Source organism: Biomphalaria glabrata, chromosome 4 (assembly GCF_947242115.1).
Source record: "Biomphalaria glabrata chromosome 4, xgBioGlab47.1, whole genome shotgun sequence".
Lineage (NCBI taxonomy): Eukaryota > Metazoa > Mollusca > Gastropoda > Planorbidae > Biomphalaria > Biomphalaria glabrata.
The window spans coordinates 33,596,335-33,609,242 of NC_074714.1; the positions used below are offsets into that span (position 1 = coordinate 33,596,335).

The 12,908-nt window shown below is 41.1% G+C and overlaps 1 protein-coding gene across 3 annotated transcripts in view; it reads right to left on the minus strand.

Moving 5' to 3' along the window:
• LOC106067168 (uncharacterized) overlaps positions 1-10,868 on the minus strand; it is a 72,354-nt gene extending 61,486 nt beyond the window's left edge. For all 3 annotated transcript variants that reach the window (XR_008777616.1, XR_008777617.1, XM_056027202.1), the window contains exons 1-2: positions 10,160-10,868; positions 7,523-7,668 (exon numbers count right to left, since the gene is read on the minus strand). Coding sequence is in view for 1 of the 3 variants with exons in the window: in XM_056027202.1 (XP_055883177.1) it covers positions 7,523-7,668; positions 10,160-10,226 (213 nt within the window). In the remaining 2 variants the exon portion in view is untranslated. The remainder of the gene's footprint in view (positions 1-7,522; positions 7,669-10,159) is intronic.
• Between the last annotated feature and the right edge of the window lie 2,040 nt (positions 10,869-12,908).

Genomic DNA, 12,908 nt, shown 5'->3' on the forward strand with positions numbered 1-12,908 from the left:
ACCTTTGAACCCCCCCCCCCTTACACTTGGCATGTACTAATGATATATCTTTGAACCCCCCCTCCCCTAACACTTGGCATGTACTAATGATATACCTTTGAACCCCCCCCCCTCCCCTAACACTTGGCATGTACTAATGATATACCTTTGAACCCCCCCCCCTCCCCTAACACTTGGCATGTACTAATGATATACCTTTGAACCCCCCCTAACACTTGGCATGTACTAATGATATACCTTTGACCCCCCCCCTCCCCTAACACTTGGTATGTACTAATGATATACCTTTGAACCCCCCCTCCCCTAACACTTGGCATGTACTAATGATATACCTTTGAACCCCCCCTCCCCTAACACTTGGCAAGTACTAATGATATACCTTTGAAATCCACCCCCCCCACACTTGGCATGTACTAATGATATACCTTTGAACCCCCCCTCCCCTAACACTTGGCATGTACTAATGAAATACCTTTGAACCCCCCTCCCCTAACGCTTGGCATGTACTATTGATATAGCTTTGAACCCCCCCCCTCCCCTTACACTTTGCATGTACTAATGATATACCTTTGAACCCCCCCCCTAACACTTGGCATGTACTAATGATATACATTTGACCCCCCCTCCCCTAACACTTGGCATGTACTAATGATATACCTTTGAACCCCTCCCCTCCCCTAACACTTGGCATGTACTAAGCATATACCTTTGAACCCCCCCTCCCCTAACACTTAGCATGTACTAATGATATATCTTTGAACCCCCCATCTCCCCTAACACTTGGCATGTACTAATGATATACCTTTGAAGCCCCCCCTAACACTTGGCATGTACTAATGATATACCTTTGAACCCCCCCCCTAACACTTGGCATGTACTAATGATAGACCTTTGAACCCCCCCTAACACTTGGCATGTACTAATGATATACCTTTGAACCCCCCCCCAACACTTGGCATGTACTAATGATAGACCTTTGAAACCCCCCCCCCTAACACTTGGCATGTACTAATGATATACCTTTGAAACCCCCCTCTCCCCTAACACTTGGCATGTACTAATGATATACCTTTGAAGCCCCCCCCCCCTCCCCTTACACTTGGCATGTACTAATGATATACCTTTGAACCCTCCCCCCCTCCCTTAACACTTGGCATGTACTAATGATATACCTTTGAAATCCACCCCCCCCACACTTGGCATGTACTAATGATATACCTTTGAACCCCCCCTCCCCTAACACTTGGCATGTACTAATGATATACCTTTAAACCCCCCCTCCCCTAACACTTGGCATGTACTAATGATATACCTTTGAAACCCCCCCTAACACTTGGCATGTACTAATGATATACCTTTGAACCCCCCCTCCCCTAACACTTGGCATGTACTAATGATATACATTTGAACCCCCCCCCCCCTCTAACACTTGGCATGTACTAATGATATACCTTTGAACCCCCCCCCCTTAACACTTGGCATGTACTAATGATATACCTTTGAACCCCCCCCCCTCCCCTAACACTTGGCATGTACTAATGATATACCTTTGAACCCCCCCCTAACACTTGGCATGTACTAATGATATACCTTTAAAACCCCCTCCCTAACACTTGGCATGTACTAATGATATACCTTTGAACCCCCCCCCCCCTTAACACTTGGCATGTACTAATGATATACCTTTGAACCCCCCCCCTAACACTTGGCATGTACTAATGATATACCTTTGAAACAACCCTAACACATGGCATGTACTAATGATATACCTTTGAAACAACCCTAACACTTGGCATGTGCTAATGATATACCTTTGAAACAACCCTAACACTTGGCATGTTTTAATGATATACCTTTGAACCCCCCCCCTAACACTTGCAATGTACTAATGATATACCTTTGAAACAACCCTAACACTTGGCATGTACTAATGATATACCTTTGAACCCCCCCCCCCTAACACTTGGCATGTACTAATGATATACCTTTGAAACCCCCCCTAACACTTGGCATGTACTAATGATATACCTTTGAACCCCCCCTCCCCTAACACTTGGCATGTACTAATCATATACCTTTAAACCCCCCCTCCCCTAACACTTGGCATGTACTAATGATATACCTTTGAACCCCCCCCCTAACACTTGGCATGTACTAATGATATACCTTTGAAACCCCCCTAACACTTGGCATGTACTAATGATATACCTTTAAACCCCCCCCCCTTAACACTTGGCATGTACTAATGATATACCTTTGAAACCCCCCCTCCCCTAACACTTGGCATGTACTAATGATATACCTTTGAAATCCCCCCCTAAACTTGGCATGTACTATTGATATACCTTTGAACCCCCCCCCTTACACTTGGCATGTACTAATGATATATCTTTGAACCCCCCCCCTCCCCTAACACTTGGCATGTACTAATGATATACCTTTGAACCCCCCCCCTCCCCTAACACTTGGCATGTACTAATGATATACCTTTGAACCCCCCCCCTCCCCTAACACTTGGCATGTACTAATGATATACCTTTGAACCCCCCCTAACACTTGGCATGTACTAATGATATACCTTTGACCCCCCCCTCCCCTAACACTTGGTATGTACTAATGATATACCTTTGAACCCCCCCTCCCCTAACACTTGGCATGTACTAATGATATACCTTTGAACCCCCCCCTCCCCTAACACTTGGCAAGTACTAATGATATACCTTTGAAATCCACCCCCCCACACTTGGCATGTACTAATGATATACCTTTGAACCCCCCCTCCCCTAACACTTGGCATGTACTAATGAAATACCTTTGAACCCCCCTCCCCTAACGCTTGGCATGTACTATTGATATAGCTTTGAACCCCCCCCCCTCCCCTTACACTTTGCATGTACTAATGATATACCTTTGAACCCCCCCCCTAACACTTGGCATGTACTAATGATATACATTTGACCCCCCCTCCCCTAACACTTGGCATGTACTAATGATATACCTTTGAACCCCTCCCCTCCCCTAACACTTGGCATGTACTAAGCATATACCTTTGAACCCCCCCTCCCCTAACACTTAGCATGTACTAATGATATATCTTTGAACCCCCCATCTCCCCTAACACTTGGCATGTACTAATGATATACCTTTGAAGCCCCCCCCTAACACTTGGCATGTACTAATGATATACCTTTGAACCCCCCCCCCTCCCCTAACACTTGGCATGTACTTATGATATACCTTTGAACCCCCCCCTAACTCTTTGCATGTACTAATGATATACCTTTGAAACCCCCCTAACACTTGGCATGTACTAATGATATACCTTTGAAACCCCCCCCCTTAACACTTGGCATGTACTAATGATATACCTTTGAAACCCCCCCCCTCCCCTAACACTTGGCATGTACTAATGATATACCTTTGAAATCCCCCCCTAACACTTGGCATGTACTAATGATATACCTTTGAACCCCCCCCCTTACACTTGGCATGTACTAATGATCTACCTTTGAATCCCCCCCCCTAACACTTGGCATGTACTAATGATATACCTTAGAACCCCCCCCTCCCCTAACACTTGGCATGTACAAATGATATACCTTTGAACCCCCCCCCCTAACACTTGGCATGTACTAATGATATACCTTTGAACCCCCCCCCTTAACACTTGGCATGTACTAATGATATACCTTTGAACCCCCTCTACCTAACAATTGGCATGTACTAATGATATACCTTTGAACCCCCCCCTCCCCTAACACTTGGCATGTACTAATGTAATACCTTTGAAATCCCCCCCTAACACTTGGCATGTACTAATGATATACCTTTGAACCCCCCCCCCCCTAACACTTGGCATGTACTAATGATATACCTTTGAAACAACCCTAACACTTGGCATGTACTAATGATATGCCTTTGAAACAACCCTAACACTTGGCAAGTACTAATGATATACCTTTGAAACCCCCCCCCCTAACACTTGGCATGTACTAATGATATACCTTTGAAACAACCCTAACACTTGGCATGTACTAATGATATACCTTTGAAACCCCCCCCTAACACTTGGCATGTACTAATGATATACCTTTGAAACCCCCCCCCTAACACTTGGCATGTACTAATGATATACCTTTGAACCCCCCCCCCAACACTTGGCATGTACTAATGATATACCTTTGAAACCCCCCCCCCTAACACTTGGCATGTACTAATGATAGACCTTTGAACCCCCCCTAACACTTGGCATGTACTAATGATATACCTTTAAACTCCCCCCAACACTTGGCATGTACTAATGATAGACCTTTGAAACCCCCCCCCCTAACACTTGGCATGTACTAATGATATACCTTTGAAACCCCCCTCTCCCCTAACACTTGGCATGTACTAATGATATACCTTTGAACCCCCCCCTCCCCTTACACTTGGCATGTACTAATGATATACCTTTGAACCCTCCCCCCCTCCCTTAACACTTGGCATGTACTAATGATATACCTTTGAAATCCCCCCCCCCTAACACTTGGCATGTACTAATGATATATTTTTGAACCCCCCCCTCCCCTAACACTTGGCATGTACTAATGATATAGCTTTGAACCCCCCCTCCCCTAACACTTGGCATGTACTAATGATATACCTTTGACCCCCCCTCCCCTAACACTTGGCATGTACTAATGATATACCTTTGAACCCCCCCCCCTAACACTTGGCATGTACTAATGATATACATTTGACCCCCCCTCCCCTAACACTTGGCATGTACTAATGATATACCTTTGAACCCCCCCTCCCCTAACACTTGGCATGTACTAATCATATACCTTTGAACCCCCCTCCCCTAACACTTGGCATGTACTAATGATATATCTTTGAACCCCCCCCCTAACACTTGGCATGTACTAATGATATACCTTTGAACCCCCCTCCCCTAACACTTGGCATGTACTAATGATATACCTTTGAACCCCCCCCCCCTAACACTTGGCATGTACTAATGATATACCTTTGAACCCCCCCCCCCTAACACTTGGCATGTACTTATGATATACCTTTGAACCCCCCCCCCCTAACACTTTGCATGTACTAATGATATACCTTTGAACCCCCCCCGCCCTAACTTTTGGCATGTACTAATGATATACCTTTGAAACCCCCCCTCTCCCCTAACACTTGGCATGTACTAATGATATACCTTTGACCCCCCCTCCCCTAACACTTGGCATGTACTAATGATATACCTTTGAAACCCCCCCCCCTAACACTTGGCATGTACTAATGATATACCTTTGAACCCCCCCCCCAACACTTGGTATGTACTAATGATATACCTTTGAACCCCCCCCCTAACACTTGGCATGTACTAATGATATACCTTTAAACCCCCCCCTCCCCTAACACTTGGCATGTACTAATGATATACCTTTGAAACCCCCCCCCCTAACACTCTGCATGTACTAATGATATACCTTTGAACCCCCCCTCCCCTAACACTTGGCATGTACTAATGATATACCTTTGAACCCCCCCCTCTAACACTTGGCATGTACTAATGATATACCTTTGAACCCCCCCCCCCCCTTTAACACTTGGCATGTACTAATGATATACCTTTGAACCCCCCCCTCCCCTAACACTTGGCATGTACTAATGATATACCTTTGAACCCCCCCCCTAACACTTGGCATGTACTAATGATATACCTTTGAAACCCCCCCCCCTAACACTTGGCATGTACTAATGATATACCTTTGAAACCCCCCCCCCCTAACACTTGGCATGTACTAATGATATACCTTTGAACCCCCCCCCCCTAACACTTGGCATGTACTAATGATATACCTTTGAAAACCCCCCCCCCCCCCCTAACACTTGGCATGTTCACCGGATGGACCAAAACCCAACTTTCTATTTATAGTTTGTCCACCATGTCTGATAATTATCCCAGATTGTATTAGCGTAAAATTTAAATTTTGATATAATTTTCTTAACACAATTAAAGGGTGCTGGAATATTCCATGTAAAATATGAAAATGAGAATACTGTATGTAAAATTCATTCAAATTGAAAAGATTTTTAGGAGGAAAATGTCAGGTTTTAATGGAGTGGCTGGATAGCTAAACATTTACACCGTGGTAATAAGGCTTATTATCTAAATATATAGGTAGGCCCTCCTATATTATTGTACACTTAATATACATGTATATTAAATACATTATAAGTATCGCCTTTAAGTTATCACTAGAAAATATGTTGACATTCAATTGAAGAATTTCACGATAAACAAAACAATATCAAAAAATCGTTCGATTTAAAGCTTCGAATATTTTGTTCTGCACGGCAAAAAAAAAAGAGCACATAACTTATCAAGCACATAACTTATTGTGACGATATATATATTTGAGTGCCAGATGACAACGATGTCTTGATGTTACGATGGATGAGATTGCGTTGATCAGATGTTCTAATGTAGAGTCTCAGTATGTAATTAACAAATCAGACTTCTCCAACAATATCGTGATGCCGGAGCTACTACTTCAAAGTATAAACTCAAAACTGAAATCTTCTTTTAAATAAATGCAAAGCTTTAATTCTGGGACTAGGAATCATTTGAGTATACACACACACACTAGATAAAGGTACAATACAATTCGATTTGAATTCTTCTACTCTAGTCGCAGAGCTCTGTCCAAACTGAATATGCAAGTCTTTAAATACTACCTCTTGCCCTCTATTTAGCAACGTCCAAACTATTTTTAGAGCTTAAGGAAAAACAATCATCGTTTTAAATAAACTTTGCAATACTTGTCAACAATCAATATACATCCATGACTTTGCGCTAGAAAATATTCAGTCTAAAAATAAACTTAATGCTGTATCTGCTTTATGCTACGTGAACACTTCTTTTATTCTTTACGCCGGATACACCAAAAAGGATTGGACGCCATGTATGATAATCACCAATAAAGCAAGGCAAATATATTTACCACCAGTTCATTGAATGTAATTAATTATAGTTAGTAGATACATGAGTCTTGGTTTGATTTGAAAGCATATTAAGCTAACAATTAATTCCATCTTCTCTATAGTTCAGTGGTGATTTGTATACTGGATGGCATAAGGTGTGCCTTCAAACAAAGGTAAATACTCAGTAAAATGTTTTTTTTAAAAAGCTGGTCTATCTGCACATGTTTCGCTATCAAACAAAATTAATTAATTATTTCTATTTAATTCACTCATTTGTTAAAATCATTTTTGTTTTTACTGCTGTTTCGTTAGGAACAATGAATAATTGAGTAAAGTTTCAACTTTATCCAAAAATGGTAAAAGAGGAAAACAACGTGCTTAAAATGTGTATCAGACAGACAGAGTGAGTTGATGCAGTTCAACAGAAATATATTCGATCGTTAAATTATTTTCAAGAACAACTTTAAGCCGAAACTCAGATTCTTTGAGTGATTTACTGAGCCTGTCGAGGAAGTACATTTAGGATTATATTGTTTTGACCAAATCTTGCCTCCACAGTGTCGCCATCAATGAGGATCAAAAAGTTCTCACTGTCGTATGTTAGGTCTATCTTGCTGGTGAAAGTAAACAAGACGACGTCACCACTGGACACAGATGACCAGCCCGTCGTGTTCTCCATCTTGATAGTGCCATTCACTGTAGAAACAACAAATGTGAAAATATGGCGACTGAGATTGGAGTCTCTCATTCGGAAAGAGATGAATGAATAATACACAAACAACGAAATAAAAAAAAAAGTCAAAGAAAACAAGTAAGGTAACAACTGATGGACTTTTAAAAAGATATCAAATTTAGCTTCATAGCTGGGCATCTAGAAGAAAAAACAAGCAAAATATATCAAATACTAAAGAACAAAACAAAAAAAAGCTGATTTAAGGGGGAAAAAAACACAATTACTACCACAAGTCTCACATCTGCACGATCTATTTCCTTTTTTCTATGTAAAACAAAATTAATTAATCACCACTAATTAATTATCTAATTGGTTTATTTTTTATTGATTGATGTATTGTCTTTAACATTCAATAATTGTGTAAAGTTTCAGCTTGATCCAAGATAGGGAAGTGCGAGAATTAATGTGAACAAGTTGTATACCAGACAGAGTTGATATTTAGCTTTGTACGAAAGACGCTGGTCAGATATCGAAATGCCTGATAAACGTACACATTTTTACGAAAAAAAAAGTGAACAATACTATATATAAATTTAATTACAATATATGCAAAATCATCTCGAGATAAAATGAAATAGATATGGTAGACTTTAGCAATAATATAAAATGGTTTTCTAAACAAAATCAAACACACTACAAAAGCACGTCTTTACACTCTGGCAATAAGGAGTCGTCTGTCTTACCCAAGACAGCTGACGACAACGCCGCTTCTCTTGCATCATTCACACTGCATAGCTAACTTCCTGCAACCGTCACCATAGAAACACACACACTCCATAACAATAGGCTACTCAGATATGGATTTAAAAAAACAATGCAAAGACAACAGATTTGTTTCATCACCCATGTCAGCACATCGCGCACTAAAAATATAAAGGAGGTAAAGGATGTAATGGATGTAAGGAGGTAACGGATATAAAGGATGTAAAGGAGGTAACGAATGTAAGGAGGTAACGGATATAAAGGAGGTAACGGATGTTAGGAGGTAACGGATATAAGGAGGTAACGGATGTAAAGGAGGTAACGGATGTAAAGGAGGTAACGGATATAAAGGAGGTAACGGATGTAAGGAGATAACGGATGTAAGGAGGTAACGGATGTAAAGGAGGTAACGGATATAAGGAGGTAATGGATGTAAAGGAGATAACGGATGTAAGGAGGTAACGGATGTAAGGAGGTAATGGATGTAAAGGAGGTAACGGATATAAGGAGGTAACGGATATAAAGGATGTAAAGGAGGTAACGGATGTAAGGAGGTAAAGGATGTAAAGGAGGTAACGGATATAAGGAGGTAATGGATGTAAAGGAGGTAACGGATGTAAGGAGGTAACGGATGTAAGGAGGTAACGGATGTAAGGAGGTAACGGATATAAAGGAGGTAACGGATGTAAGGAAGTAACGGATGTAGGGAGGTAACGGATATAAAGGATGTAAAGGAATTAACGGATGTAAAGGAGGTAACGGATGTAAAGGAGGTAAAGGATGTAAGGAATAAACGGATATAAAGGATGTAAATGAATTAACGGATGTAAAGGAGGTAACGGATGTAAAGGAGGTAACGATTGTAAAGGAGGTAACGGATATAAAGGAGGTAAAGGATGTAACGGATGTAAAGGAATTAACGAATGTAAAGGAGGTAACGGATATAAAGGAGGTAACGGATGTAAAGGAGGTAACGGATGTAAAGGAGGTAACGGATGTAAGGAGGTAACGGATGTAAAGGAGGTAACGGATGTAAGGAGTTAACGAATGTAAAGGAGGTAACGAATGTAAAGGAGGTAACGGATGTAAGGAGGTAACGAATGTAAGGAGGTAACGGATGTAAAGGAAGTAACGGATGTAAAGGAGGTAACGGATGTAAGGAGGTAAAGGAGGTAACGGATGTAAAGGAGGTAACGGATGTAAAGGAGGTAACGAATGTAAGGAGGTAACGAATGTAAGGAGTTAACGGATGTAAAGGAGGTAACGGATGTAAGGAGGTAAAGGATGTAAGGAGGTAAAGGATGTAAAGGAGGTAACGAATGTAAGGAGGTAACGGATGTAAGGAGTTAACGGATGTAAAGGAGGTAACGAATGTAAGGAGGTAACGGATGTAAAGAGGTAACGGATGTAAAGGAGGTAACGAATGTAAGGAGGTAACGAATGTAAGGAGGTAACGGATGTAAAGGAGGTAAAGGATTGGCACCTACAGCCTAAGAAACGGTGTTGTACGACTTCCCTATCACAGGATTCCCGTGTTCTCACTAGTGTCTGGATGTTTGTTTGTTTGTTGCTTATTATAAGGAAGGGATTAGCGACGAATATTTTTAAGACGTTAACTGATATAAGTGATAATATGAATAGTTATTATGTTTTTGTTTGGTGTAATGCACAAATTGTAAGACAAATTTCCTTACGGATAATAAAGATTATTATTATTATTATTATTAAATACTAAAGTATTTTAACACTTACCTTGCAATGAAGCGAGTTCAGTTGTCAAAATGCTGAAAATCAAATTCGTTAGGGCTAAAAATAACATTTTTCGTATTGAATTTTAACCCAAAAAATGTAAATGAATCAAGTTCCAGAGAGATGTTTCTTGAGCTGGTAACTTGTATTCTTACCGTCTGCCTATATTTTATATATACCCTCGATGCTATAAATTAACGCATTATTCGGTGCTATTGACAGTATCATTAACCGTAGCTGTAATCGATAATACCACAGACTCGTGAAATGTAATTAGTATCGGGTGACCGGAAAGTTGAACATTTGATTATGTCATTTCTTGAAAAACATTTCACAAAGAATGTCTAGACTTACTTGAATAAAAGAATGTCTAGATAAACATTTTACATAGAATGTCTACAGAAACAAAGAATGTCTAGATTAGCATTGATATAGAATGTCTAGATAAATAAAGAAAAGATAAACATTTCGTAAACAATGCCTTGAAAAACATTTTGGTCTTCCGTTGACCTGCTAACTCCTTCCTCAGACTTCATCTATTTGGTTGTTAGAGCAACACAGCCACACAGCTATGCTGTTGATCAGTTCTATTCTTTTTCTCTTGCTCTAAGCACGCAAGGAACTTTAGCAGACGTCTGGACCATACTTCCTGTCCTTTAAGAGTATCGAGAGTTGAGTTCGAGTCTGTGAAGATAAGTACGTCAGTGCCCACCCCCCCCCCCCTACTTGTTCTTTCTTCAACTAATTCAAACGCTTTATGTATCACCTCAACTTCTTCAAGACTGTATTGTCCTCAGAATATGCATCTCAATTTGTCGCTATCGATATGTCAGGAAATCTTATCACTGCGGTATACCCGGTTCTCATACCCCCCCCCACACCATCTTTACTGTGTAGTGGTGGAACCTGCTTGTACTAGCAGCGTTGGATCACTTTTTGGATTGAGTCAATCAGGCTTTTGTGTAGTGGCACCCGGATGGAAACGATCGTAGGAGGAAACGATTAGGCTAAAGGGAAGCAAAACAAGACTCCCGTGAGGGGTGCCTAAGGCGTGCAAGAGCATCCTCATTGCACTGTGCAGAGTTGTAAAAAATCTCCCACAACCTTGTCACAATACAGGCGCCGTTCCTCAAAGGGCCGTTACATAAATGGCTTGTCCTGCACTGTTAGCCTGGTATAGAAAAGAAAAATGGCGGGGTTCCCGTGCCACATGCATAAAACAGTGTCGATTTTCTAGTCGCCTACTGTCCGTCAAAGAGAGCAACTTTCCTCTAGCCGTCTGTTTCTTTCGTGTGACAATAAGGGCTCGTTCAAATCGGTTCGTACCAAATGTACCGCTAATCATGCTAGAGACATTAGCGGTGTATAGACCTAGGCATTATGGTGTTCTCTTGTCTAGCTCCTCTCACGTCACGTCATCTCTCCAGAGTTTTTTTAAAATTGTTCCTAACACGTCCAGTGGGAAGCATGTCCCTCCTTAGTGTTTCTGTGTTGCTAGCCTCGGCAAAAGTCGTAACAAAAAAAAAAACAAAACAAAAAAACACGAAGTTGTTCCCATTGCACTATTTTAAAAAGTTTTGTTGTTGTTTCTTGTTGTTAAAAGTCTATACGCATTCTGTGTTTGCCTCCCCCTTACCCCAACCCAGGCAGGCCCCCTAGCGGCCTTGTACCGCTTACAAAACCATTGTGTACGACTTTCAGCCCTTCAACACTTTCAAAGACATCATCTGGTTACACACCACTGCACACGACAAATAACCAAACTCTAGGTCCAGCGGAATAAATTAACAGAGACTAATGACGTGTATCCAGTGAAGGAGAGGAGACCTTTAGCAAGGTTTTGTGGAGACCTTTAGCAAGGTTTTGTGGAGACCTTTGGCAAGGTTTTGTGGAGACCTTTAGCAAGGTTTTGTGGAGACCTTTAGCAAGGTTTTGTGGAGACCTTTAGCAAGGTTTTGTGGAGACCTTTGGCAAGGTTTTGTGGAGACCTTTAGCAAGGTTTTGTGGAGACCTTTGGCAAGGTTTTGTGGAGACCTTTGGCAAGGTTTTGTGGAGACCTTTAGCAAGGTTTTGTGGAGACCTTTAGCAAGGTTTTGTGGAGACCTTTAGCAAGGTTTCGTGGTTCCTTTAGCAAGGTTTCATGGAGACCTTTAGCAAGGTTTTGTGGAGACCTTTATTAAGGTTTTGTGAAGACCTTTAGCAAGGTTTTGTGGAGACCTTTGGCAAGGTTTTGTGGAGACCTTTAGCAAGGTTTTGTTGAGACTTTTGGTAAGGTTTTGTAGAGACACTCTTCAAACTTCAATATAAATGAACTTTAAAAGTATTAAGAATAAAAACGGTGTCATATGTGTGAATGAAGAAATAGATTACTTGTAAAATAATAGAATTTCCCTTGTTTTAAATAAATTTGTACTTAAAATGCATATTTTGTTTTTATAAATACTTCGAAATGTGGAGGCTTCCATTAAGGTAGACGCCATGGACCGGAACGGCTGTACAGTTTTGCACTGTCGTAAACCCGGCCCTGCGTATGCATTAAACTAAGTACGAATCACGTGATTTTTTGCAGGAAGTCTCTTGTCAATGCGGTCAAGAATTAAGTCATTGATTTCCTTGTTTTCACCACTAGTTTTATTGTGAGGCTCGACTTCATTTCCCTTGAAGATCGATCATCTGCGCAACATCGGCGCCTGCCCGTAGAGACCGAGTGCTGATGCAATTTAAATTTAAATTTGTTACAGATATGCACTGT